We start from the raw sequence: 27597 nt of genomic DNA, 5'->3' as shown, positions 1-27597 counted from the left end.
GCCATTTTTCTTTTTAGAGACCACCAAGGGAGAAAGCCAAAGGGAGGACTCAATGGGTTCTATTATCCCTTTATTGCAAACTGCGCAGCAGCTCAGCATACAACGCCTCCAAAAGCCAGTACAACAATTCTAAGTACATTCTAAATTACATTTTAAATAGAACACCAAGGGATTCTGAAAAGACTAGAGCGAAACACTACAAAGATCCTTCGGGTTTTCATAGGGAACTCAAGGATATTCTTCAAATGGGTTCCTTTTAGGCATGGGCGGAAAATCCGTTCCGCTCGCGGATTTTGCGGATTTTCGGGAAATCCGCAATCCGCGAGATTTGCGAATTTCCTGCAAAATCCGCAAATCCGCGAGCAGCGGATTTTGCTCGCACTGCTCGCACTGTTCGCGTGAGTTCGCGCCCCGCGAATAAGTGCGAAATTGCAGAAATACGATCTAAGCAAAACTGAAAGTAACTACTTACCAGGTTCAAAAGTTCAGGCACATCATTAGTAGCCATTTCCTGTAGTGCTTCCTGAGGGGCCCCTCCAGAGTTCAGTTGCCAGTTGAAACTATTATGTGACCCTGCTCTGAACCTCAGAATAGTTACACATATGCCACAAAGGTCATGAATTACAGCTAAGGGAGACAAGCAGGAGCCAGGCTGGAAGTTAAAATCCATTAATCAGCCCCTAATTCATTATTGTCAGTTGGGGCAGGGCAGGTGTTGTAACTAATTTTGCAACAATGAAAGCACTTAGCAAGTGCAAAAGATCACTAATCAGGGCGCACTAAGGAAGCAGGTGCCAGCTAAAAAAATATTCTGTGACACATTAATCAGCCCCAAATTAATTCAGGTCACTTGAGGCAGGGAAGGTGTGCTTTGCTTTGCCGAAAATAATGTACACTGGACAACCAGAGGGTGTGGTGATGAAACAGAGGGTGGCATGGGTGGGCCAGAGGGTGGCATGAGTAGTCAGAGAGTGGCAGTGGTGACAGAGAGTGGCAGTGATGAAGAAGAGTGTCCCAAACAGGTTGGACACGTAGAAACAACAAGTTCGCAAAACTTGCGACCCGACAGGTAAGTTCGCAAATTGCGAAATTGTAAAAACCCTCGCGAACTGGCAGAAACACGGGCGAACACAAAAAAAAAAAAATCCGCAAATTCGCGGGAATTCGCGGATTTTGCGGATTGCGAGTTCGCAAATCCGCAAATTCGCGGATTGCCAATCCGCAAAATCCGCTCAGTTCCTTTACCTATAAGGATCTCAATATTCTCCTTAAAGTCCTACTGCCTCAAGGGACATATGACAAACTAAAAGGAAAAGATTGGGAGGTAGAAGGTAAAAAGATAGTATGGACAGCTTTAGAGGCAGAAGAAAGTACTCATGCTGCTGGACAAGGCTTGGGACCTCTAGTCCTAGAACTCCTTCGCCTTCTCCCGAAAATACTCTCCCAGTTGCTGACCACTAAGGAAGAAGATTGGGATGCTATCTCTGCATGCAAACAGAAACCAGATGAGGATGTAAGGGACTACTATACCAGGTTAGAGAAATGTTTTCTCATCAACAGCGGCGTCTCCTTAGGTGGAGACGCCTATAGTCGATTATTTGTCTCAAAATTCGTAGAAAATGCCTTGCCTACGATCAGAAATAGAGTACTAAAGGTAGAGAGTACTTGGCAAGCAAGCTCCCCTTCACAAGCACTTCAGATGCTCCAATATCACCAAAATAGGATTAGAGATGAACAAGAACAAGAAAAGAAAAGAACGAAGGATACTAAAATGAAGGTATTGGTAGCACAGACTAATACAATCCAACAGACCCCCTAAACAAGCTCAAGTGTCACAAGAAAAAGTTACTTGCAATTATTGCAAAAGGCTAGGTCACTTTGTGCATGACTGTCCAGTATTACAACATAATATTGCCACTGGGAAGACCCAACCCCGTAACTATCCCCCACGACCCTCTGTTCCCACATCAGCTCCCCCAATTGATACTAAACCTGCCACCCAACTCTATCAGTACCCAGTATCATCCTATCCTGAATTCCCCTCAATTTCATGAGACAGCTGGGAGGAACACGATAGTCGTCCACTGATCCCGGTCCCGGTCGACCAAAAGGGTCCCTATGTAAATGCTAAGCTCTTAGGTAAGGAAACAAAATTTCTAGTAGACACTGGGGCCAGTAGGATGACAGTACAACACAACGAAGTTCCCAAGGTACCCCTCTCTGGCTCAAATAGTATTTCCTTGGGTTTTTCAGGTACACCAGTCATCAACAAGGTTTCTGAACCAGTATCACTTCAAGTTGGTCCTCTTACAACATCCACTGATTTGGTACTTACTAAGTCATGTCCCGAAAACTTACTCGGCATCCAGACGTTAAAGGAACTGGGTGCTGTGATATGCTGTTCCCCGGAAGGAATACGACTATTCCTCCGAGATTTCAAAGGTCATTTCACCACACGAGAATTAGACGTCAGACTAAAAGACATTCCTGCTACATTATGGGCTACAGATCCGACTGACGTAGGGTTCATGGACATTACACCACACATGGTCACATTAAAAGAAGGTGTTGTCCTACCTCGTGTCCGACAATACAAGTTACCTCCAGATGCAGAAAAAGCCCTCATCCACATTATCGATGACTTAATACAGAAAGGAGTAGTCAGAGAAGTACCTTCCAACATATGTAATTCGCCAGTCTTACCAGTAAGAAAGAAAACAGATGACGTGCACCATCAGTTTACCGACTAGTGGTCGACTTACGCAAACTAAACAAGTGTGTGGTACCACAATACCCTGTGGTTTCTGACAACAGTACTCTGCTAACAGCTTTAGATCCTGAAGCCACACATTTTACTGTAATCGACCTGAAGAACGCTTTCTTCAGTGTACCCATTCACCCAGACAGTCAGTACCTATTCGGATTTTCACTACAAGGTCGTAGCTTCAGTTTCACATGAGCTCCTCAAGGGTACACAGAAAGTCCCAGAATCTACAGTCAGGCACTTAAAAGACAGTTAGACGACATTGTTATGCCCTCAAATACAACATTGTTACAATATGTCGATGACCTACTGATCACCGCACACTCTGAACCAGAATGTGAACAAGCATCACGGATTGTCCTAATGTTCCTGGCACAACATGGCCACAAGGTGCCACCCTCGAAATTACAATTGTGTTTACAGCAAGTGGCCTACCTAGGACACCTGCTGTCAAAGGAGGGTAGGGCACTCATACCTGAAAGAATTCAACTCATTTTTAACATTCCTGTCCCTAAGACACAGAAAGAAGTCCGTGCTTTTATTGGTCTCATGTCCTACTGTAGACAGTGGATTCCTCAATTTGCATACTTGGCCAAACCCCTGATACAGCTAACGACCACAACCTCTTCCCCATTGCCATGGACACCTGATCATACTTTTGCTTTTGACACTGTTAAACAAGCATTATGCTCTGCACCCGTCCTAGCTACACCCGATTATGCCAAACCTTTTGTCCTCTTTGTCACAGAACGGGAAGGTACAGCCTTGTCAGTACTCACACAAGCACAAGCCAACAAACATCGTCCCTGTGCTTATTTTTCTAGCACTCTGGACCCTGTTGCACAAGGTTTGCCTGCCTGTTTGAAATCTGTCGCAGCTACAGCTCTAGCAATACGACAAAGTGATTCCATAGTACTAGGACACTCCCTTGAAGTACAAGTTCCACATGCAGTAGAACTACTCTTGAATAGGACACAAACACAACACTTGACCATAGCCGGTCTCACAGGTTACGAAGTCACTCTGTTCCAACCCCACATCATCATCAAAAGATGCAATATCCTCAACCCAGCTACGTTACTGCCTACTATTCCAGTTGACAATCAGATTCACGACTGCTTGGAGGTAGTCGAACTAGTCACAAAACCCCGGTCTGATCTTACAGATGTCCCTCTAAGTACACCAGAACACACACTGTTTGTAGACGGTTCCTGTATGCGCCTCCAATCAGGCGAACTTTCCGCAGCCTATGCTGTCACTACAGAAAACACAGTCCTCTTAGCAGCTAAGATATCCGTACATTCAGCACAAGCAGCAGAGCTAATAGCTCTCACACAAGCATGTGAGTGGTCTAAAGGAAAACGAGTCAACATCTACACCGATTCACAATACGCATTCGGGGTAGTCCACAATTTTGAAATTTTGTGGAGGGAGAGAGGTTTCCTAACCTCTCCTGGAACAAAGATCCAACATGTAGATCTTATCCTCCAGCTACTAGAAGCAGTACACAGACCCACAGAAGTAGCTATACTAAAATGCAAAGCACATACCAAAGTCATAGACTCTATCACTAGAGGCAATGCTCTGGCGGACGCCACAGCTAAACATGCTGCTCAGACAGGAACACTAAACACTGAAACCATCATTAGAACTATCTGTCCAGTTATCGATCCCACCAAAGATGTAGTAGACATCCAAAACCAAGCCACAGAGACCGAAAAGAGAAAATGGGAGGAAGAGGGAGGTACACACACAGATCAAGGTTGGGTAACAAAAGACAACTCAATGGTTTCTCCCTGACATAATGGTTCCCGTAATGATAGAAACTGCCCATGGTCCTGCCCACCTAGGAGAAAAAGGAATGTTAGATAGTCTGAATTTGATTTGGCACAACAAGCATCTGCGTGCAGCAGCCAAACAAAAAGTACGAACCTGTATGATTTGCTGTCAGTTCAATCCCGGGAAGAGTGTATCAGTTGAACAAGGAGGGTTCCATCCTCCAGATTACTCCTTTGAAGTCCTCCAAATGGATTATATCCAAATGGAAAGATGTCGAGGATACAAGTATGTCCTCGTAGTGGTCTGTACCTTAACCCGATGGACTGAAGCTTACCCTGTCCCAGACTATGGTGCCAAAATGACAGCTAAACAATTGGTAAGGGAATTTTTCCCCAGATACGGGTTGCCCAGAGTCATCTACTCCAACAATGGACAACCCTTCTCCTCTAAATTAATGGAAGCAGTTTCCCTACTGTTAGGTTACACTTGGAAATTTCACTGTGTTAGACATCCCCAAGCAGCAGGCCTGGTGGAGAGACACAACCAGACATTAAAAACCAAGTTGGCAAAAATATGCGCTGACAAGCAAATCGACTGGGTGACAGCTCTTCCAGTTGCACTGTTCTACATGCGAATGGTGGCACATTCTCGGACGGGCCTGTCACCCTATGAGCAAACAAAACAGGTGATGGACCGAATGTGGATCAATGTCACACATTCATCCCAGTCCAAAGATCTGGGCTCAAATCCATTGTTTTTTTGCACTCCACACCACCCTGGGTTAGACAATGGCGATATGCAAATCAGCTCTGACCCTGTGCCCCATGGGAACAGTCCAGTCCGAACTACAAAAGCCATGTCCTTCCCAGAACGGAATCAAGCATCCGAGGACCGGACCGGTTTCGAGGTAACACCTCTCATCAGCCCGGCTAGCTTGACTCCAGTGGTGTGGAGTGCCTGGGACCCACGTCTGAGCATCCCCAGCGCACTTATGGCGGTATTTGCAAACAAAACAGGTGATGGACCAAATGTGGATCAATGTCACACATTCATCCCAGTCCAAAGATCTGGGCTCCAATCCATCGTTTTTTTGCACTCCACACCACCCTGGGTTAGACAATGGCGATATGCAAATCAGCTCTGACCCTGTGCCCCATGGGAACAGTCCAGTCCGAACTACAAAAGCCATGTCCTTCCCAGAACGGAATCAAGCATCCAAGGACCGGACCGGTTTCGAGGTAACACCTCTCATCAGCCCGGCTAGCTTGACTCCAGTGGTGTGGAGTGCCTGGGACCCACGTCTGAGCATCCCCAGCGCACTTATGGTGGTATTTGAAAACAAAACAGGTGATGGACCGAATGTGGATCAATGTCACACATTCATCCCAGTCCAAAGATCTGGGCTCAAATCCATCGTTTTTTTGCACTCCACACCACCCTGGGTTAGACAATGGCGATATGCAAATCAGCTCTGACCCTGTGCCCCATGGGAACAGTCCAGTCCGAACTACAAGAGCCATGTCCTTCCCAGAACGGAATCAAGCATCCGAGGACCGGACCGGTTTCGAGGTAACACCTCTCATCAGCCCGGCTAGCTTGACTCCAGTGGTGTGGAGTGCCTGGGACCCACGTCTGAGCATCCCCAGCGCACTTATGGCGGTATTTGCAAACAAAACAGGTGATGGACCGCTGTGGATGCTCAGACGTGGGTCCCAGGCACTCCACACCACTGGAGTCAAGCTAGCCGGGCTGATGAGAGGTGTTACCTCGAAACCGGTCCGGTCCTCGGATGCTTGATTCCGTTCTGGGAAGGACATGGCTTTTGTAGTTCGGACTGGACTGTTCCCATGGGGCACAGGGTCAGAGCTGATTTGCATATCGCCATTGTCTAACCCAGGGTGGTGTGGAGTGCAAAAAAACGATGGATTTGGGCCCAGATCTTTGGACTGGGGTGAATGTGTGACATTGATCCACATTCTGTCCATCACTTGTTTTGTTTGCTGTCACCCTATGAGGTCACATATGGGAGACCTCCAAATATCCCATCTCCTAAAAAGCTAACTGATATTGACGCAAATGTAATGACAGATTACTTGGCTTCTTTGATCTCTGCACTACGTTCTTGCCGTTCACAGGTGGCTGCAGCTTTTCCGGACAAGACCACGCCCGGCGAGCACTCCCTTCAGCCTGGCCAATGGGTGCTCATCAGAAAATTTGACCGAACCAGCCCTCTGGAAAGAAGGTGGACGTCTCCCAAGCTGGTGCTGCTCACAACAAGGACCGCCGTCAAAGTCGAAGGACGTAAAGGATGGCTCCATGTAAGCCACTGCAAGCCTTTCCACAGACCAACTCCTTCGGACGCTGTTGCTGATCCCGAGACCAGAGACACTAAACCATCAGACTTTAAAGACACTGAAACGACAGACTTTATTTCACCCCTTCCAGAACTTTTGCCCAAAGAAGAGTACAAATCGTGCCTGCGATCTTATCCAAAACAGACTTGAGACATTGTGCCTGACCTCGACCTACCAGTGGCTAATTAAGCCCAGGACGGACCCTTGGTGAAGCGTTTGCTGGGAAGTGTCCGGTCACTGGCGCATACTTTACTCAGACTAAGCAGCCGAAATCATGAAGACAAAGGCTCATTGCGCAAAATTGTTACAGAACAAAGTCTCCATTTTCCTTTCTATCATGATTCTTATTTTCTGCATCATGGCTTGTCTAGGTTGGTTCCTTCATCTAGCTTTTCCACTTTCTTCCCCTACGCTTTTGAACAACACTGCTATGCATTCACACGTAGATCTTCCCCCGCATCTCGAAAGTAGGAGAAAAGAATTCTTCAATAACACATTCCTCTCCACACTCCATCAACGCCAACTAGTTATCAACAAAACCAACTGTTGGATCTGCGGCTTAATGCCACACTCCGTACACGGAGGTATGCCTTTTATCCCTCTCCCTTTCGGCTATGCTGGATCTACCTATGCTCTCTCTATGATATTCTCCGCCTCTGTTAGGAACATCCCTGAAACCAAGACCAAGAATACTAGAACCTGGAACGAGATAAAAACAAAGACTGTGCGCGCTGTTCAAAAGATGGTAGATTTCACCGCAACATGGGGACGAGCAGATAATAGTGAAAATACCAGTTATTCCCTCTTTAACGACACTACCTCCTTTAGAGAAACAGTCTCAGTTCAGAAGAGACAGGCAGAGCAGGGAGGATGGGCTGTGCCTCATAAGGGCCTGTTTTGTGTAAGAGGTAAGGGCAAAGGTCCGAAGATGGGAGACAGTGAGTGTAATAAGACGTACACCCTACCTGATTTAAACTTCCCAATGATGACCACCGCCGCCAACACTTATTTTCACGCACGTACTTGGCTACCTCAAGGCTGGTCCGGGAAGTGCTACATTGCATTTCTCCTCCCCCCTACCTACACCGCCCCAGCAGATTATCATCTAAGTGATCCTCCGACCGTGATTAATAGACGGCGAAGGGGGGTCATGGATGCTGAAGACACAGTGAATCAGGAGGCTGGCGATGTCTTCAAAGGAATCATCCCTTTCTGGGGGCCCATGATCAATAGCCGCCACATAAGACAGCTGACTCGTGTAGTCCAGGGAGCCATAAACGAAACAGCTGGTGCATTAAGTAACATCACCGCTGAGATGGCTTCCGATAGACTCATGACGTTACAGAACCGTATGGTCCTAGATATCATATTAGCGGACCGTAGTGGCGTATGTGAACTGATCGGATCCAGCTGCTGTATATACATTCCAGATAATGCTCCCTCAGTATATTCTGCCATTTCCCGCCTTCATGTACTTTCAAAGAAACTAGACGCAGACACTGCTGCCTGGTCCCTGACGGGATGGCTCTGGGGCCTCCTGTCCTCCTGGGGGTGGAAGATCCTTACAATAATAAGTATTGCCCTAGCCATTCTCTTCACCTGTTGCCTCTGTATTCAGTGTGGCCCAGCCCTCTGTAGTTTCTGTATCACTGCCTGCATTCCCAAACCCCAGTCCAGAAAGAAAGAAAAGGAAAGAATCATGCTACAGGAACAAATAGACGGCCTAATGAGTATAGAAGTAGACTAATAAGAAGAAGAATTTTAAAGGGTATATTATGGGACAAGGAGGGAATGTGAAAAAAGATTCTTTTTCGTAGTTTATGTCCCATCATACACCCTCTCAGTCACGTCCCCAAGCCCATCATGTCAGAAAACAAGCAATGAGAACACGAGCAAAACCCGATCACGCGCACACAAAGTTGCACACGCACTCTCCTTCCCCTTAAATTCAAAGGTACATTCTTATGGTTAGGCCGATTCCGAGAAACAGCTTCCTCACTCAAACTGTACATTCCTTTGGTTAAGCCGATTCCGAGATCAAGATCCCCCCATCTGTAACCATTTCCCTATAATCGGGCCGATTCCGAGAAATAGGCCCCGTTTTGCTAAACCACGACAACCAATTCCGAGAAGAAGAGCCCCCGTTTGCTGAAAGACACGACACCAGACATCCTGTCAACGACCAGTTCTCTTTTTTCTCTCTCTCTCTCTCTCTCTCTCTCTCTTATCTAAGGAACCAGCTTAGGGTTATTTCTCAATGCTCTGCTTCTGCCGTGACTTCCTCATGATTAAAGACACAGTCATGCTTCTTCCTGTCATGACTTCTGTATGATTTTGACACAGTAACGCTGCTATGACTTCTGTATTGTTACAACACAGCTATCCGAGTTTTGCTCAAGGGAAGCTCCTTCCTCATTTCTCTGTATAAATATACCGTGTTCTGAGAATAAAGTTAGAGATTCTTCCGATCCTCCTCAGGTGACGGAGCTCTCCCTTAACTCGAGTTACTGAATAAAGACCCTGAATTCGAACCACCACGGACTCTGCTCTTCATACTTGACCTTATTGATATTATAGAAATTCCGATCAAGGTAAATTACTAAAATATTTACCACACTACAGATATTGGCCTGAATCATTTGGAGTGTTCTGTCAGCAGTGTGCCCAACACAACTCAGGTAGCCACAATAAAGTAAACAAAGAATCTGCTTGCACAAGGATCCTCACCATGCAAAGAACATAATCATGCCCCAGCTTAAAACGGGGTGTGTCAATTTTTGATTTGACAATAGATTCTTCTTCCCCAGCTTACTCTCCCCTTACCCGAGTCCGAGGATCTTTTTACAGAAGGGAAGGAGCAAATGCAAGAAGCAATGCCTACTGTTAGCCCCAGACCTACTCTTAAAACAGGTAACCTCCCAGTTACTGTACGAGTAATCCCAAGCTCAAATATGATACTGAAGACTGCACAAGTTTATCGATCCTTGGATTGGTCCCTGGAACCAACGAGCTCCATGGTCTTTCCATCTCAAAAAACTGAATCCCATCTAAACCAAAAGGCCACTTGTTCATTACCCAGAAGGGAGAGTTTTACTGATCAGGAACTGGGAATCCTGATGGAAGTTCTCTCTCTAACTCTGAGGCTGAAATAGTTGAATAACTGGGGCAAAACCCATTATAGATGCAGGTACCAGCAGAAAAAAGTGCTGAACCAGATTTGATGCAACAGGCCACACTGCTTTCCCAAGGGATGGTAGCAATAAGTGTCAAGCTGGACACTATAGCCAGGTTCCTACTGTGGCAGTCAAGCAAAATGGAATTGCAATTAGATCTGATCCAATCTCTGACAACTCACCTTGCATAAATTGGTTCCAAGCTTAATCTCCTGGAAACAGAGGTAAAATCCCTCGCAAAGGATAATACTAGGGAATTTGGTTGGCATAATCAAAGCCTCTAAAACAATAAAAGAATCCAAGGCTAAGTTATTACATGATATCACGTGGACAATGCCTATCGAATTAGCCATGGTATAATTGAACCCTGGAAGTTTCCCAGCAACCATCCGTCACCAAGAATCAGGTGACCTGTTTTTCTTCCAACAGGCAAACGGATCAACAATGGGAGCTTCTGGTCAGGACCACTTCAATGTGTGATGTGCCGGATTTCACAAGAGGGTCACAAGCGATACCACAATCCAAAACTCCGCCTGAGCCACTCTCATCTTTCTGCCTGACAAGAATGGCAAAGAAAAGGCTTAAACCAACAGACAAAAAAGAAGCATCTGTTAAATAGACCCTCCTTGCCTCCCAATTCACCTAGCAGTAATAAAGTACATGATCCGACGAATTCTGGAAATCTTTTTCCAATCTTTGCCCAACCGATACAGACAACACCTCAACCCCTGCTCCCTATCCACACGTAATCCCCCCCGGCCGTACCTGTACTATCTGAAATAGAACAGACAAAACACTTCAGAGGGGCTGGAGGATTGATGACCACCCGGTGCAAAAGACAACTCGAGGTAAGTAACGGCTGGAGGATAGAACGTCAGGGCAAGGGGCTCGCCCCCTTGATAAGGAAGGGAAGCAGGCAGGGGTGGATGGGATGTCAGGCATGCTAAGTGAAAGGGTGGATCAAGGCACCCAATCTGAATGGGAGAATCTGGAATCTCTAGGCCCTAATCTCAGAGGCACCCAAAGGAGTCCACAAACCTACAGAACTATAATTGATCACCAAGCCCCTGGAAGGAAGAGACCATCGACTTGCTGGAGCATACCTGCACGTACAGGGCAAGGAAGAGAGAGGCCCTTACAGCACACAGAAAATGATGGGTCCCAATTTGTTCCAACTTGCCAGGAAGCTTTATTTTGTTAGAGAGGTGAGCCAAATTGATTTGCAGGCAACAGCTCTCTGGCCCAGCATGTGTCTCCTTGCACAGGCCCCCCTGAAGCCCAGTTTGATAAGCAGCAAGATTCCAACTACTATAAGGGTGATGAAGAGTAGAGTTCTCACTCAATTGTGCTCTTCATTCCTCGATGTTTCCTGAAGGTCTCTATTGATACCTTCAACAAAGGGAATTTGTTGCAGTTTTTTGCTCATATCCCAGCACTTAAGAACATAACCACAGATGACCTGGAGTGGGTCAAATTTGAACCACCTCAGTTAAACTCAACTGGGGACGTGACCAAGACAATCTGGAAAAGAACAGACCAACGCAACGCTGTATGGGCTGAAAGGGCTGTTTCTGAAGTATGGGGCATTGATCTTCACATTCCTTCCTCAGTGAAATATCTGTAAGTTCTTTGAAAACCACACCTGGCTCAAATTCCTGCTGGTGTGTTGAAGAGTGCAATTGGGGGAAATCATAGCGGGCCCCAAATTCAGAGGGCCCATGGCCCATTACTATTCATTGAAGGCATGGTCATAGCGAGGTTAGCTTTGACACTCTAAGGAATGATTAGAGCTTATAGGTTACAGTCGAGGTAGCTGTCGGCAGAGTCTACCGTCCAGGATTTCCACAGAAACGTCCTCTATTCCTACAAACAACTTGATAATGATTTCTTGGAACACTGCAGGCTGGGAAGCACGCTTGCTCTGGAAACTTCCTTAACAACGCTGGCAGAGCCATGCATGCCTATTCCCTGCAAGCTGAACCACGCTTGACTTAACAATGCATATGCCTTAACCACACATATGCGTGGTTAAGGCAGTGACCACGCATATGCGTGGTTAAGGCAGTGCGCTGGCTAGATACTTAAATGGGAGCGCAGGAATAGGAAGGATCAGGAGAGGACATGGTCAGGTAAGTGGGGCTGGGTTTTGGGTGGGTGGGTAGTTTTTCAAGGTAGGGGAAGTTTTTAGGGCTCAAGGGGGTCGGGTTGTTTATAGGGCAGGGGTCGGGTTTCAGGGCTCAGGGCGGGGGGGATTGGGGTCATTTTCTGGGGTAGGGGTCCGCTTTTAGGGCTCAGGGCAGGGGGGCTGGAGTTGGGGTCGTCTTTAGGGCGTAGGGTCAGTTTTTAGGGCTCAGGGAGAAGGGACAGTTTTAAGGGCTGGGGGAAGTTTTAGACCTCAGGGACATGGGTGCTGGGTCGGGGTAGTTTACAAGGGTAGGGGTCAGGGCGGTGAGACTGGGGTCATTTTTAGGGTGTGGGGTCAATTATTAGGGCTTAAGGCGGGTGGGAAAAAGGGACTGATTTCAGGGCTGGTGGCAGGGGTGTGATCTTTACCACACATGTCCCTTCACCAATCATGTCTTTACCACAAAGTTGCATAGTAAAGGAATGTGTGGTAAAGATGCGTCATGGTTGAGACCGCGTGGTCCAGGCATGCATTGTTGTGGCATGTCTGTACCATCATACAAACCGCTTGCTCAAGAGGACCGGGGAGAATTCATAGAAACAGCTGACATAATCATGTTTCAAGAAAGTTGGGAGATCTTCCCTTCATATTGGCATGGTTTTAAAACCTTCCATGTCCCAGCATGTAAGTCTAAACCAGGTAGACCATCTGGTGAGTTGCTAATTTGTGTTACCATGTTAGACAAAAATTCTATTTTTTAATGTATATAACAGGATTGTCTCCAAATCAGCTTATTCCCCTGCCCTTCAACTTTTGATTGATTATATTTCCACTTTACCAAGGGAAGAAGCAGTTGTGATGGTAGCTGGGGATCTTAACTTATGTTTGGAACCATCTGCACTCAAATGAAATAGCAGGAGAGGAAGACCAATATTGGGGTATTCCCCAAATTTTGAGTCCATCCTTCTCCTTCCTTCCACGGTTTGCCCTTCAAATGCTGGATGTTTGTGTGAGTTGCCGTTTGAGGGTATGTAATGGTAGAACCAAATCGGAGTTGGAGATGCGTCTTACTTTTAAAAGAAATAACTACCAGAGTTGTATTTATTATTTTTTATTAGATGTTCAATCCTGGGGGAATCTTATTGATATGGAAGTTCTGCCTTGATATGATAGGGACCACTTCCCTCTTTTTCTCTCCCTTTGTGGAAGTGACGAACAAGGCAGTGGAACTCCTCAATTGCCTGGAGGTGCTCTTCAGTCAGTAACAATCAGAGGAGAATTAAGTGGGAGAGCATTATGGACAATGAGCCCAAGTATGCCCTTTTCTATCATGACCTAGTCCCTATCTTGTCTTACATGATTCATTCAGAGAACGCTTCTGACATGATCATGGATGCTCATTCCAAATGGTTTGAGCAATTGAAAATAAGCTTCTATACTAAGCCTCCCTCAAGCAAGAATTCCCCTCAGAAGGCAATTCCCACATGGTATGACAGGACTTGCAGGTCAGCTAAGTGTGATCTTCTTAGTGCCCTTAAAAGAGGGTTCTCACAGGATATAAAGTTAGCTAGAGCAAAGTACAAACTAATCCTGAAACATGCAAAATCAGCATGCAATAAAGCAATTTGGAATGAATTTTTATCTGCAACACACTCAGGGTACCAATAGCTTTCTGGCACATGATGCCAAGACAAATAGGAGGAATCTGGAAACACACATTCTCCCACAAGAGTGGGTGAATCATTTAAAATATTTAAATAGTAACTCCCCTCTAACCCTTGTGAACCTTGACTCCCCTGTTCCTACTGTGCCCCTACATCCTGCAAACCACCATTTGAAATAAAGACTATTATGGATGGGTATTTTCAGTGACCAAAGTGACTGTGCCCATTAGATCTCAGAAGGCAGGACAGGCACCCAGGCTGCATTGAATCCCAGCTGAACTTTTTAATTCTGAACCAGCAATTTGGGCACCCTACCTTACACATGTTTTTAATGCTAATTTAACTGGAAGTGGGATTCCAACTTAATGGAAATGGGCAGAACTTATTGTGATACATAAAAAAGGCCAAAAGTCTGATTCTGCCAACTACCACCCAATTAGCCTCATTGATTCGTCCCAAAAAATCTTCTGTAATATTTTATTAGATAAGCTCCTTATTTGAGCTGAAGAAAATAAAGTTTTAACACAGTTTCAGGCTGGATTTCATCCCAAAATTAGTACAGTCGAATCAGGTTTTTAGGTTTCAATTTATGAGGTGGAAATAAGTAGACATAAAATATGGTAGCCTTTACATCGCTTTTGCTGATCTCAAGGCTGCATTTGACATGGTCCCTAAATATACGTTAAGGTGTGCATTAGGTGACCTTTCGGCTTCCCCGCCCTTCTCTTGATTTATTTGCCAGGCATCACCATGATATGATAGTTTTGCGCAAGTCAGGTGAGGTACAAATGGGGAAAACACCAATTACTTTAAGGTTGCAAAAGGAGTCAGGCAAGGATGCATCCTTGCCCTCACATTGTTCCTGCGGTTTATAAATGGCTGCATTGATTAGCCCTTGGGCTGTAATAACGATTCTCTGGTTCTAGAGTGAACTAAAATTATCATCCTATTATTCGCGGACGATACTTTATTAGTATTAAAAATTCCCAAGGGCGTAGAGGCCCTTTTGATTAAGTTTAACATATTTTGCCGGGATCATGGACTGGCAATTTTAAGCAAGTAAGACAACATTTATGGCCGTCCACCCACATAGAGGCTTAAGAGGATCAATAATGTTGGAAGGGGAAAAGCTAGATTTTGATTATCTTGGTTTTCGCCTCTCTAGTGCGAATACCTGGAGTCCCCAGGTTACCAAAAGTACATACTCTTATACTAAAGCACAGGACGGCAGCTATTTTAAAATTCTCAAACAAGACCTTGTTCCATCCAATTTCCTCCCCTTTTTGAGGTCTGGAGGGCCAAATTTGTAGTCATCGCAACATATGGAGCCGAACTCCAGGGATATGTAAATTTAAAAGCCCTGGAGATGGCTGAGAATACATTTTTAAGAGCAGTCCTTAAACTGCTCCAAAGCACGTCACTAATTTTTAAACATAAATTAAGCTTCTGCACTATTGTACCCCTAGGTCTTCTGAAACCTATTCCGTTTTGACTATGGATATGGTCTACACCCAAGCTGGCAGAATATAAGGTGGGATTAAGAGATGTTCTTGATAAATCACAGAGAGGTGTACTGTTACCCTGGTTGGACTATGTAAATAGTCGGTATACTCTATGAATCTACATGAGTATTGGTTGTCCCCTGAAACTATCCCATCTTCTGCAAATACAAGAGTGAAGGTCATCTATTGGGAGCTTGGGGGTGTTAAATTCTCTGAACAGGTAGGCTTGGACAAAATGACTGATTGTTTCATAGGATTCAAGCCCAACTCTTATTTTGAAAACTATATGAATAATATAGAGCATTCTTTCACAAAAGCTCTTTATATAAGGTTCATTACCGCTTGCTACCTTTACCGCTAAATCGAATAGTCAACAAGGTGGAAATAAAATTTGTCCTGTGTGCAGAAGTGCTGAAGAAACTGATGATTACCTTCTCTTTTTTTGCCCAAGGTATTATAAGAAGCGTATGTGTTGGATTGCTCCTCTGTGCCGCCTTTTAGGTGTTGTCCAGTACAATGTAGCAATAAGACTATGTAGAGCAGACATTGTTTTCTTCATTGTTAAATTTTTGGAGAACATATGGCCAATTTGAAAAAACATTGTCTATCACCTTTTCTTCACCCCCTTCCTATTGCATATCCCCTTCACTTTTGTGTATCATGGCTTTATTGATTTTAGAACTTGTTTTTAATTTCGATGTAAAGTGAAGTACTTACATTTTATTCAGCAAGGTTGTCTGTGCGACAGAGAAAGGTATGTAATCCTATGTGTGTTCCTGTATCCACAGCATCTTGCTCCACAATGGATAAATCCCTATGCTCTACGTGTTAAATGTAGTACACACGTGCCTAGCAATGTATTTTATCGGGTGACCCACTTTTTAAAGTATATTATTTTGGTCCGAAGCTTTCCAAACACTCCTACCACAGCATGACATGTATAAACCTGTACTTTTAGGCATGACAGACCATAATAGGTGGTTGTCTATGGTCAAGTGTTTGTGCCTCTGTTCTCTGTTCGTAGGCCAAGAGTGGGTACTTCTATGAATATGTTACGCCTGGTATCTGTATATTTTCCAGCCACATTGGATTGTGCTTCTTTTACAATTATTTTAAATGTATTGCTTTTATGGCCATTGGCCAAAATAAAGTAAATAAAGATAGTATCTTAAACGCAAGCTGCCTAACTAAAACTCCTAATTGTTACAAAGAATTACTGCAGAATCTATAAGAATGGCATCTAAACCACAGAGTTGAACAGCCAGGACGGGTCCCCCAGCGGTATACAGCGCCAGGACGCCAGCTGGCAACAGTGCGCTTTACAAGTAATACATTACATTACGCCATAGACTAGCTGCAAAAATAATTTTATTGATGGTTTGCTTGTTTGTGATCAGATTTTCCAGGAATGTTTCAACCCCAAGTGGGAAAATGTGGAGAAAAAAAAACACACACCCCTCTTCCTCGGACAATAGTCTAGTACAACATCGCACCTTCTCTATCCACAGTACGGGCTGAACATCCGATCAGAATTTCACAATAAAACAGTAAATGCATACAAAAAAATCAAAAACATTAATAGTGTCATTCCGTTAAGAGGTTTGGGCTGAAGTTGTGTTTGAAAAATGAAAAATCCCCATAGTTTTAACTTGGGGACCCCCCTTTCTTCTCGGCCACCGCCTGACGGATCACCAGGAATCTTTCAACATAGCAGCTGAACCAAAGAGGGGACGTTTTAAATTAAATTTCGTGAAGATTCATCAACCGGCGCCGAAGTTATTGGCAAAACAAAAAACGCATTTCCTATGGAAACTTTGGTCCCAACTATAACTACCTACTGGCGACTGCCAGTAGGTAATATATATATATTGCGAAGGAAGTTGAAGAAGCTGAATCCAAGAGCAACTATCCAGTCCAAAATGAGCATAGCATCAACAATAGCCATTAAAACAACTGTGCTCCAAGCAAATAAAGAATTGAAGGCCAACGGAGGAATAAAGGATATAACAAAACAAAAATATAAAAGTTTGCAGTTTTGCAATGTATGGCGAGACCTATTATCTTTTGTGCAGTGGGAAACCATTTTTAAAATGGAGTTTAGAATGTTTAGAATAAAGGTAACCATTTTGTGTTCCTCGCATCGACCATATGTAGAAATGTTCTCCTGTAGCCTGTGCAGCAGGTGGGACAAGAGAGTGACAGAAGCTGTACATTTTATTTCCTCGTAGATCAGTGCCGTGGATTGTATTACTGAATATTGAGGCCAAGAAGATCGAGATACTAGAATATCATGCTGAAATTATCAGAGAACAGAATATTGAATGGTAAGTGCATATAGAAGTATAGATTTAATATTTCTTACTCCACATCTGCTCACCTTGGCTATATATATATATTTTCAGATGTTAATATTTATGACATAATGAATTAATTCTTCTCCAAGTACCATTTATATGGTGGTAACGATGTTTGAAATTTATGTTCAATTGGATGTTTTGAATTTTGTTTCTTTTTAAGAAATAGGAGTGCACTTCTATATATATTTTGCACTCATGTTCAATGCACTTTAGAAATGACTTAGTCTGTTTTCTCTCTCAATGGAAAAGAGGGGAGGCTCTAAATTAATACATGGTATTTAAGGGTGTTACTTTCCTAATCACGTCATGTGATCAAGGCTGGGGAAACCCGGCTGAAACGCGTCATGTTGTGTATGGCTAAAAATAAAACTGCACTTTAAATTCTAACCTCTTCCAGTTGGTCCGTTCCTGGTGTGTGGCGGTTTGCAGTTCGTGAAGGTGGACTGTGCTTTTCTTCCAGGATCTGGTTTCCATTGACTATAACACGCATTGGCTGTCGGCGTGTTTTAACGGACCCTCTTCGCGTTTTCTGGGCTGGTTAATGGCGGCTGCTATCGTTCTTCGATATTGTAATTAACCCGGAAGTGGTATCGGAACCAAAGCCCCCCACTAGGCGGATACGAGGCAAGCTCCGAGCTCTGCGAGGGTGAAGCGGTAACCTGTGGTTTGTGAGCATCCGGACTAAGGCGTCGGAGGACTCCCGGGCTGGGTGATTCACTTAACAGGTGAGACGTTTGCTTTCGTGCGCTGAAGGAGCCCTTTTGCCGGATAGTGGGTGCGAAGATTGGGAGAGGACTTTGTGACTTACTGCATTTTCCCTGCAAGCGTGTTCGTACGCCTCCATATCTTTGTAGGTGCCGATTGAACTGGGAAAATATATTATAAAAGTGAGATCACTAACAATTGAACTGTGCATATCGTTAAAGCCTGAGATAACGCTATGGCGTCCACAACCGACGTTCTTAGGAATCGAGATGAACGTGCGGATGCAATGTTTGCTGAGATGCCGGCAACGGCTGGGGCGAAGCAACAGACAAATGTGCAAACATTAGAAGCAAAGGATTTGAAAAGTTTATTGAAAAAATTGGAAAAACTTCAAAAAAATGAGCTGACTAAGTGGTGGGAGCGTAAATCCCTGGAGAAGTATAAAGAGGCAGGAAGGGTGCCTAGAGGACTGCGTGTATTAATTGCCCCATCGTTTGATAAACCGAATCCACTCATGTTGAAGGAATGGGCTACAAATAATCTGGAATGCTCAATGAATATGGTGATAATGTTGGTGAAATACGCCGAGATAGATAGAGTGGAAATAGCGGCGGAAATTGAGACACTGATTAATGAACTTGATGCACTGGATCAAAAGGATGCTGTTAAAAAAGGAAGGGATGAGATACAAAAGCGCCTTGATAAACATGAAAGTGTGATTATGAATCGGAAAACCTCTAAATTTGCGCGCGACAAGCGCGACTATGAGACTGGACGTATTTTTACATTTGCGAAACGCTTTGATAATGTAAAAAAGCTTGCCACTAATAAAGTCCAGCCGCCATTAATTTCCATAAATCAAGGAACCATCTCTGAAGTTGCATCTAGCTCAAGTTTAAGCATACCATCTAGTAGCAATGATGAACTAACTTCAAATGAAAGTGAGATGCATTTAAACATGACGGAACCCCAAAGCTTTACTCCCTCGGAAGAATTGGGGTTAATGGTCGAGGACCGGCGTCAAACGTTAAGATCTTGGGCACCTCAGACGCAGCAACAAAATGTAGCAAACGCAACAGGCAACGCAAAGAGAGGAGGAAAGCGCGGAGGCTACAAAAAGAGAAATTGAATACCCAAGGAAGTCAAGGAATGGACATTGGTACATCTCCTGTCAATACTGTTATTAATATGACAGAACTGGAATTAAATACTGCTGAACTGCAACTTTTGTCATTGGGACTATCTTTTTGTCCTAAAAGTAATTTTAAGTATGTACAATCACGTATTGATATTTTTAAGTTTATTAGGAAACCTAAACTTATAAAATTTCATGAATTTAGAAAAGCTAATGCAAAAGCAACATCTATCATTGCCAGTAATCAGCCCAGTTCTCGTTTTCAAGTTTCCGATGTCCCAATTTTACGTACAGTTAGCGGTTTGGCAGATGATAATGATGACAATATTCCAAATACACAAGAGGATCTCTTAGGTATGGGTATTTCGAGTGCCAGTGCTGCTCTTACTCCCTTTAGTCCATCTTCTACTTTTATGCCAGTCATGGCAAGAGATGCTATTGATATTTTTGGTGATTGTGTAATTAATGACCTCAAGGCCTTACACACTAAATGCATTTCTTCACACAAAAAAGTCCACTTTAAAGAGCAACAGTACTTTCGCTTAATTGATAAATTGAGTAAAGAGAAGAATATTATAATAAATAAAGCAGACAAAGGTGGAAATATTGTTTTGTGGCCACGTGATGCATATATGGAAGAGGCAAATAAACAACTTAGTGATGCCAATTGCTATAAACGAGTTGCTTTTCCTATCCTATTAAAGGTGAAGGATCAGGTTTTTAAGGAGTTAATGAAGTGGAAAAGGGAGAAATTGATTGATAAGGATGAGTACAATTTTTTGAGAACTGAACATCCTGTCACCCCTACATTATATCTACTCCCGAAAGTTCACAAACGGATCATCCCGGTGCCAGGCCGCCCTATCATTTCGGCTCAAGGTAGCCTGCTAGAATCCATGTCTAAATATGTGGATTTCTTTTTACACGACTATGTGGCCGAATTACCTTCTTTTATCCGTGATACAGGGCATTTCCTAGAAAAACTTAAAGATGTGATGTGGGAAGATGGGTACCACTTTTTACTGATGGACATCTGTTCCCTTTATACCAGTATTAGCCATCATGATGGTCTTGAGGCCATTAAATTCTTCCTGTCTAATAGAAATATTTGTTATAATGAACACAACAAAATGCTTTTGCATATGATTGAACTTTGTTTGACCAGCAATTTCTTTATTTTTAATAAGGAACTGTTTCAACAACTTAGAGGTGTGGCAATGGGGGCGTGCTTCTCTCCCAGCTATGCGTGCTTGCACGTTGGCTGGTGGGAGAAGCACGTCCTCATGCATACACACAAGGTTGATTTTTCACAACACGTCGTCAAATGGTGGGGATTCATTGACGACGTGTTTATTATATGGAAAGGCACAAAAGAATCGGCTTTGGACTTTGTCAGTAAGATCAATATTAATGCCCAGAACTTGGAATTTACAGCTCAAGTTAGTGATTTAAGGGTAGAATTTTTAGATGTTGAGGTTTTTATTGATGATATGATTATTTGCACTAAGCTACACCGTAAAGTGACTGCTGGAAACTCCATCCTCCACGCCAGTAGCGCTCATCCAAGGCATCTTATAAAAAGTATTCCCTACCGTGAGTTTCTACGTATAAAGAGAATTTGTAGTAGGAAAGAGGATTTGGACAAATGCCTAAATGAGTCTAAGAATAGATTCCTAAATAGGGGATACAAGAACAAAGATCTACAATGGGCTTTGGATAAAATGAATGCAGTTGTCCCATTAGACGAAAGTGAAGTAACTGACATGAGTCCTGCTTCAACAATTGTTCCTCCATCGATAAGGATAATTACTACTTTTAGCAATCAGGAGCAGGCTGTCAGAAAAATTATCAGTAAACATTGGTCTATCTTGCACACTGATATCACTTTATCTCCTGAACTTCAAAATCAACCCACCATCACTTTCAGACGAGCTCCGTCTATGCGGGATGCATTAGTTAAAACTAATCCTGAAGTGGTGGACAAAACAAATTGGTTGACCGACAAGAGGGGGTTTGTAAAATGCTTCTCTTGTCGTGCATGTAAGTTCGGTATAAATAAACAGTCTTTTATTGATCCCTTCTCAGGAACTTTGAATAAGATTAACGGATACTATACTTGTAAAACTGACTGTGCTGTATATGTTTTAGAATGTACTTGTCATCTCCAATATATTGGCAGTACCAAACTCCCTGTTTTTAATAGGATCCTCCAGCACTTGCGGGCAATCGTGAATTCTGATCCATCTTATCCGGTTGCCCGGCATTTTAAACTGGTGCATCAAAACAAATTGGACGATTTGAAATATTATGTAATTGACTCTGTGCCAAAATCTATAAGAGGTGGTGACAGAGAAAAGAAACTCCGCCAATTAGAGAGTCATTACATAGTAAGACTTAATACAAAGATACCTAATGGTCTTAATACAGGGGAAGATTTGGCCCATTTCTTATAAGTACAGATATATAGTTCTATAGATCAGCATTATCGTCAATAAGTCTTATACAAGAATTGGTTATCTAAAAAGCTGATGTTGGGCGCAACATCAACGTTTTATCCTCATTTAGGTGACTATATATTCATGAAGTGTCTACCCTCAACTGATTGTGGTCTATTTCTATACGGGTTGAATGTGTATGTATGTATATATATGAACTTTAGCTTTTTTATTACGGACATTGGTTTTATTGACTGCAATGAATTTTAACATAAAATTTTGGTGTTGAAATTAACTTTGGATATTTTAGTATGTCTTAATATGACTGTCCATGAGAGTTTTATCAGTTTTATACTGACCTCTTTATATTCCAACTATTTTATTGCACTTAGTGATGATCCGACTAAAAATTCATAAGATTTTAAGTTCTTTTGTATTACATATATATATATATTTGATAATGTGTTTTAAAAGATCCTTCACGTTTTTGATACTCTACATACTCTTGTTTTTGATTGTAACTATATGAATTACTATATTTCCTTATGCTTCTAACTGTCCCGCTTATTGATTGCATCCCCAATCATCTGATTTTAACTCACTTTAATGTATGGCTAGTATTAGCCACATTTTCACGTTTTGCACATTGGGTAATTTACCATGATCAATTAATTTTTGTCATTTGGTGTAATTTTGTCAATTCTATTTATTGGAGCAGGATTTGGGCACTGGCCCCGGATCTTTTCAGATGTTAATATTTATGACATAATGAATTAATTCTTCTCCAAGTACCATTTATATGGTGGTAACGATGTTTGAAATTTATGTTCAATTGGATGTTTTGAATTTTGTTTCTTTTTAAGAAATAGGAGTGCACTTCTATATATATTTTGCACTCATGTTCAATGCACTTTAGAAATGACTTAGTCTGTTTTCTCTCTCAATGGAAAAGAGGGGAGGCTCTAAATTAATACATGGTATTTAAGGGTGTTACTTTCCTAAACACGTCATGTGATCAAGGCTGGGGAAACCCGGCTGAAACGCGTCATGTTGTGTATGGCTAAAAATAAAACTGCACTTTAAATTCTAACCTCTTCGAGTTGGTCCGTTCCTGGTGTGTGGCGGTTTGCAGTTCGTGAAGGTGGACTGTGCTTTTCTTCCAGGATCTGGTTTCCATATATATATATATATATATATATATATATATATATATATATATATATATATATATATATATATATATATATATATATATATATATATATATATATATATATATTTATTACCTACTGGCGAGGGACCTAGTTTCCATAAGTAAAGATTTGTTTGTTTTATTAATAAATTTGGCGCCGTTTGATGAATCTTCACGAGATTTTAAAAACTAAGTTGCCAGTCACTTTACCTGCTGTATGGAAAGTCCTGTGTTTCCCTGTTGCACCACAATTCCGAAGGTCCATCACGTTGGATTATGGGATTTGGAGTCTTGTTCTATCTACGGGACTCCACACAGGTGTACATAACAACTACAGAGGGCGGAGCGGGCTTGCTACTGCAAGATACAAAGAGGAGGGACTTACCAGCAGCATGTGACAATACCAAATTGGACGCTTTGGGCGCTGAGGAAGGCAGAAGTGCTGCCCAAATGCATTCGCATGGTCAAAATTAAAAAGGCTTCCAAACGTTTCCTTCAGGGTCTCTGCCTCATTTCTTCGGAAGGAGTGGTTTGTGTGCATCAATTCGCGTCAACCAGAGACGCTTTACAGAGATCCCTACCTTGCTTTGGGCACCTGACTTCACTGGTACCTATCAGTTAGTTTTGTTTCGCCAACGTTGGTTGGATGGTCAGGAGTCCGCCACGAACTCTAGGAGAAAAGAAGGCAGTTTTGGGGTTATTGAATCTCATGCCGGGCAGTGTATATTCTACACAGTCCCTGCTCAAGGGACTCCCGGACGACGTGGCTGAGGTGGTACGGAGGACCGGAGGAAGCACTTCGCAATTTCGACACCAAAGCAGGAAATTTCATCCCCTTTTCCTTTTGGGCTCATGCTGGTCCCTGCACCCCCGCAATGACATTTGGTTACCTTGTGTTTCCCTGTTGCACCACAATTCCGAAGGTCCATCACGTTGGATTATGGGATTTGGAGTCTTGTTCTATATACGGGACTCCACACAGGTGTGCATAACAACTACAGAGGGCGGAGCGGGCTTGCTACTGCAAAATACAGAGAGGAGGGACTTACCAGCAGCATGTGACAATACCAAATTGGACGCTTTGGGCGCTGAGGAAGGCAGAAGTGCTGCCGAAATGCATTTGCATGGTCAAAATTAAAAAGGCTTCCAAACGTTTCCTCCAGGGTCTCTGCCTCGTTTCTTCGGAAGGAGTGGTTTGTGTGCATATTAATATATTATGGAAAGTTCTGAGGTGATCCATCAAGAAGGTGCTGAGAAAAAGAGGGGGACCCAAAATACGTTTTCCCCATGCAATATCCAATAGGGATTTACACACCACTTCAGCCTGAACGAAATTACACCAAAATTGGCATAAAGTTGGATCATGGCCCAGAAAGAGTGATTTGTATATTTTGGGGGAAATCTAATCAGTAATTTTAGAGTTAATAAAGTAAAAAGATGTATGTATATCAAGAGATGCAGAGCAATGTTGTGATTGGCTGGCCAAACCTGACAGGAAAGTTGTGGCCACCATTTTTTGCATCGGGACATGGTTCCTGGAGGGGGAAGGGAATAAAAAGTAAAAGTAATAGCAGGGGACAGGGTAGAAGTACCCTGACCTCCTTGGACTGATGGAGGGATCTGTGAGGGACCCCTTGTGGGCAAGAAATATTCCAAAAATGTTATCTATAACTATAACTCGTGCTCTAAGGTAACTATAACTCATACCCTCATCATGCACTGGTAATTACCCCACATATTACATCATTCATGACATCTTCTATGACACCATTGATATCACTGCAATATTTGCAGTGAAATTATGGATGTGAAAACTGTGCATGATGGTGACGAGAGTTAGTTACTTGAGATAACTAGAACAGCTGAATTTCTATGGTTTTGTGTGTGTAAAATCTGAACCTAACTATAAAGTCCTTGTAACCTTTGTTTTTTTTCAGTAAATGTATAAGGTTTTTTTATTCTAATTCCTAACTATAACCTCCCTGTAACCTCTCTTCTTTTCAGTGCAAATATATACTTAGTCTAGGTACATATATGTTGAGTTAGGTATAGAAAATCTACACTTACTTATCTTTCAATATTTTGGCTCTAATATTTTGCCCTCAATATTTGTATACCTCCATATTCGATTTTCGAAATTATGGGACGTACTCCTGCCACCAAATCAATGTGCCCATTTCCATTGCTTTTAATAAAAGAAAGAGGTTCTGAAAAAAACAGGAAGGTCAAATGTAAAGAAAACAAGTACTCTAGGACAGTCTGAACCCAAACTGTGCAGCGAGAAAGAAAAGAGTAATATTGAGCTCGGATTGATGCGTGAAAACCAGTAGCAAAGGTCAGCAAGGTCAGTTATCTATAAATAATTAACCATTGACGACTACCATTGAAGAATAAGCCTGTCTACCTTCTAGGTCCAACACTGGATTCACTCATGCCTTTTGCTTGCAGGTACCTCTGGGGAAGTCAACGCTTCGGCGGAGGAGGCCTAGATACAGCATATATACATCCTGGTCACAGTGGATGTAAGGAGCCAAACGGCACAAAAACATCTTACCAAGAGCACGAGGATGGAAAAAAAGACAAAGGCCAGAAATAGTTTCCAAAGAACCACATCAGATAGCGTTAAAAGGGGATGGCCACTTGAACGGATTGCGCAAGTAAGGCGAGGCATATGACTACTGCTCATATTTCAGCAGATCTTCCAATCCTGTGTCATATCACATCCTCTATTGCTTTTGTTCGGCACTAAACTGGTCAGCAGCAATTTTACAGAGAAATATGTTGGTTTCTTTGTGTTTTTATAGTGCCTAGGATATGGCGTCATAGCACATTTTCTAACCCGGCGCTCTTTCGTGCGGCTCTGGGAAGGTCTGACTCTGAAAGTGAATATGTGTAATAGTTTCTATGAAAATAATGAGAACCGAATGCAAGTAAGAATTTAAAATCTGGCAAGATTACGCCGCATACAACAAAATTAAAGGTACATGGGTGACCCGTTTCTTCAGAATGCCTTTCCTGATACCTGGTGCTTGAGAAAAAAAAAACAGTTTGTGTAAATAAGAAATCACTCATGGAAAAAAAAACGAGTTTGAATTCCTGGCATTTCTTTCCTGCAAACGTTTCAGAAGTGTTAGTCGGCAGAGCTGAAACTCTAATTAAACTCGTGTTTACAATAAGAGGTTGGGAGTAAGCTGGAATCTATTGTAGCCATCGGGGAAACTGCCAGATTCTTCGTTGCATAAGCCGGGGTATAACCAGAGCATTCCGCAAGTCAATATTATGTCACGTTATAGGAGATATATTACTATTAGCATAGCATGTCCTCACAGCGCTATATTAACACACCCTCTTCGTTTCGCAAAAATTATGTATTTCACACAAACCTTGGAGGAACTCGTTGATGAGCTGGAGGTTTTCGGGCAGCAAGAAAAACTCCTCCAGGATGGCGGGGCTGTCTGCCTTGCCCCCCACCTGGAAGGTCTCCTGCACCCGGCCCGCGATCCACCAGTGCCTCTCGTCCATTTCCTGAGCGTGCCCCAGTCCACTGCCACCCTGCGTCAGCAACACTGGAGAGTTGGCAAAATGTTCAGCCCTGAGTGCTAACCGGCCTGTTCTGTCACAGCATCTGTTGTCAAGGCCAACGGTAAACAAATCTCCAAAACTGCCGGCACTGATCAATACCTGCTACCCTTTCATTAGCTTATGAAGGCCCGGCCTCTGACTGGGAGGGGCGGGCGCGTGCCTCGGGCTGCAGGCGCTGCGAAGGCCGGCCGGCGTCCAGGAATTTAGGAAAGTGAACGCTCCAACTTCCAGCCTTTGCTTTATTAAATGGGACACGATTTTGTGCGAGCTTTGCTTACTATGTGAAGCTGTTAATATGAAGTCAGGAGTGTACACTCAGATCTGCAATGTATGAAAAGCGCTGAGCGAAACCAAATGGTGAACTGAAGGAGGCGTGCGTTGTATTGCACCGCAATTGCATTTGTATAGCGCTTCGTGCCTGCATAAAGCGCCGAAGTGCAACCTAGGATGGGTCGGGTAGCAGCACTCTAGGTGTCGAGGGAGTTCTCGGTTGAAGGGTGTATTGCTCTCTCCGAGGTATATATCCTTGGCTGGCGTGAGTAACGAGGAGTGGGCTAGGCAAAACCACTGTAGAGGGCAGCCAGCGTGCGTAAAGGGGATAGGGTGACCAACTGGCATGGGTGCAAATTCAGGACGGTGAGTGTAAAAATTCAGGACAAAGGGTCAAAATTCAGGACGTAAGGTTTACAGACATGTCAGAGGAGGTCACACAATAGTATAAAAGTAAGTAAATAGACAACCACTTAAGTACACGTCAAAATAAGTTTATATTAGGTTGAGACAATCGTGCACTGCATAGTATTTCAGTATGCCCGCAGCTTGCTACCTTA

The 27597-nt window shown here is 43.2% G+C and overlaps 1 protein-coding gene across 1 annotated transcript in view; it reads right to left on the bottom strand.

The window, feature by feature from the left end:
- LOC147707530 (uncharacterized) overlaps nt 1–26799 on the bottom strand; it is a 106563-nt gene extending 79764 nt beyond the window's left edge. Inside the window, exon 1 of the mRNA XM_086925655.1 lies at nt 26569–26799. Within this exon, the coding sequence (XP_086781781.1) occupies nt 26569–26707 (139 nt within the window). The 5' untranslated portion in view covers nt 26708–26799. The remainder of the gene's footprint in view (nt 1–26568) is intronic.
- Nucleotides 26800–27597: the final 798 nt, after the last annotated feature.

The sequence above is a fragment of the Lissotriton vulgaris genome, chromosome 6, assembly GCF_964263255.1.
Source record: "Lissotriton vulgaris chromosome 6, aLisVul1.2, whole genome shotgun sequence".
NCBI classification, from domain to species: Eukaryota; Metazoa; Chordata; class Amphibia; order Caudata; family Salamandridae; genus Lissotriton; species Lissotriton vulgaris.
Note: the sequence above shows the minus strand (reverse complement) of the source record. Positions and strands in the feature narration are given on the sequence as shown.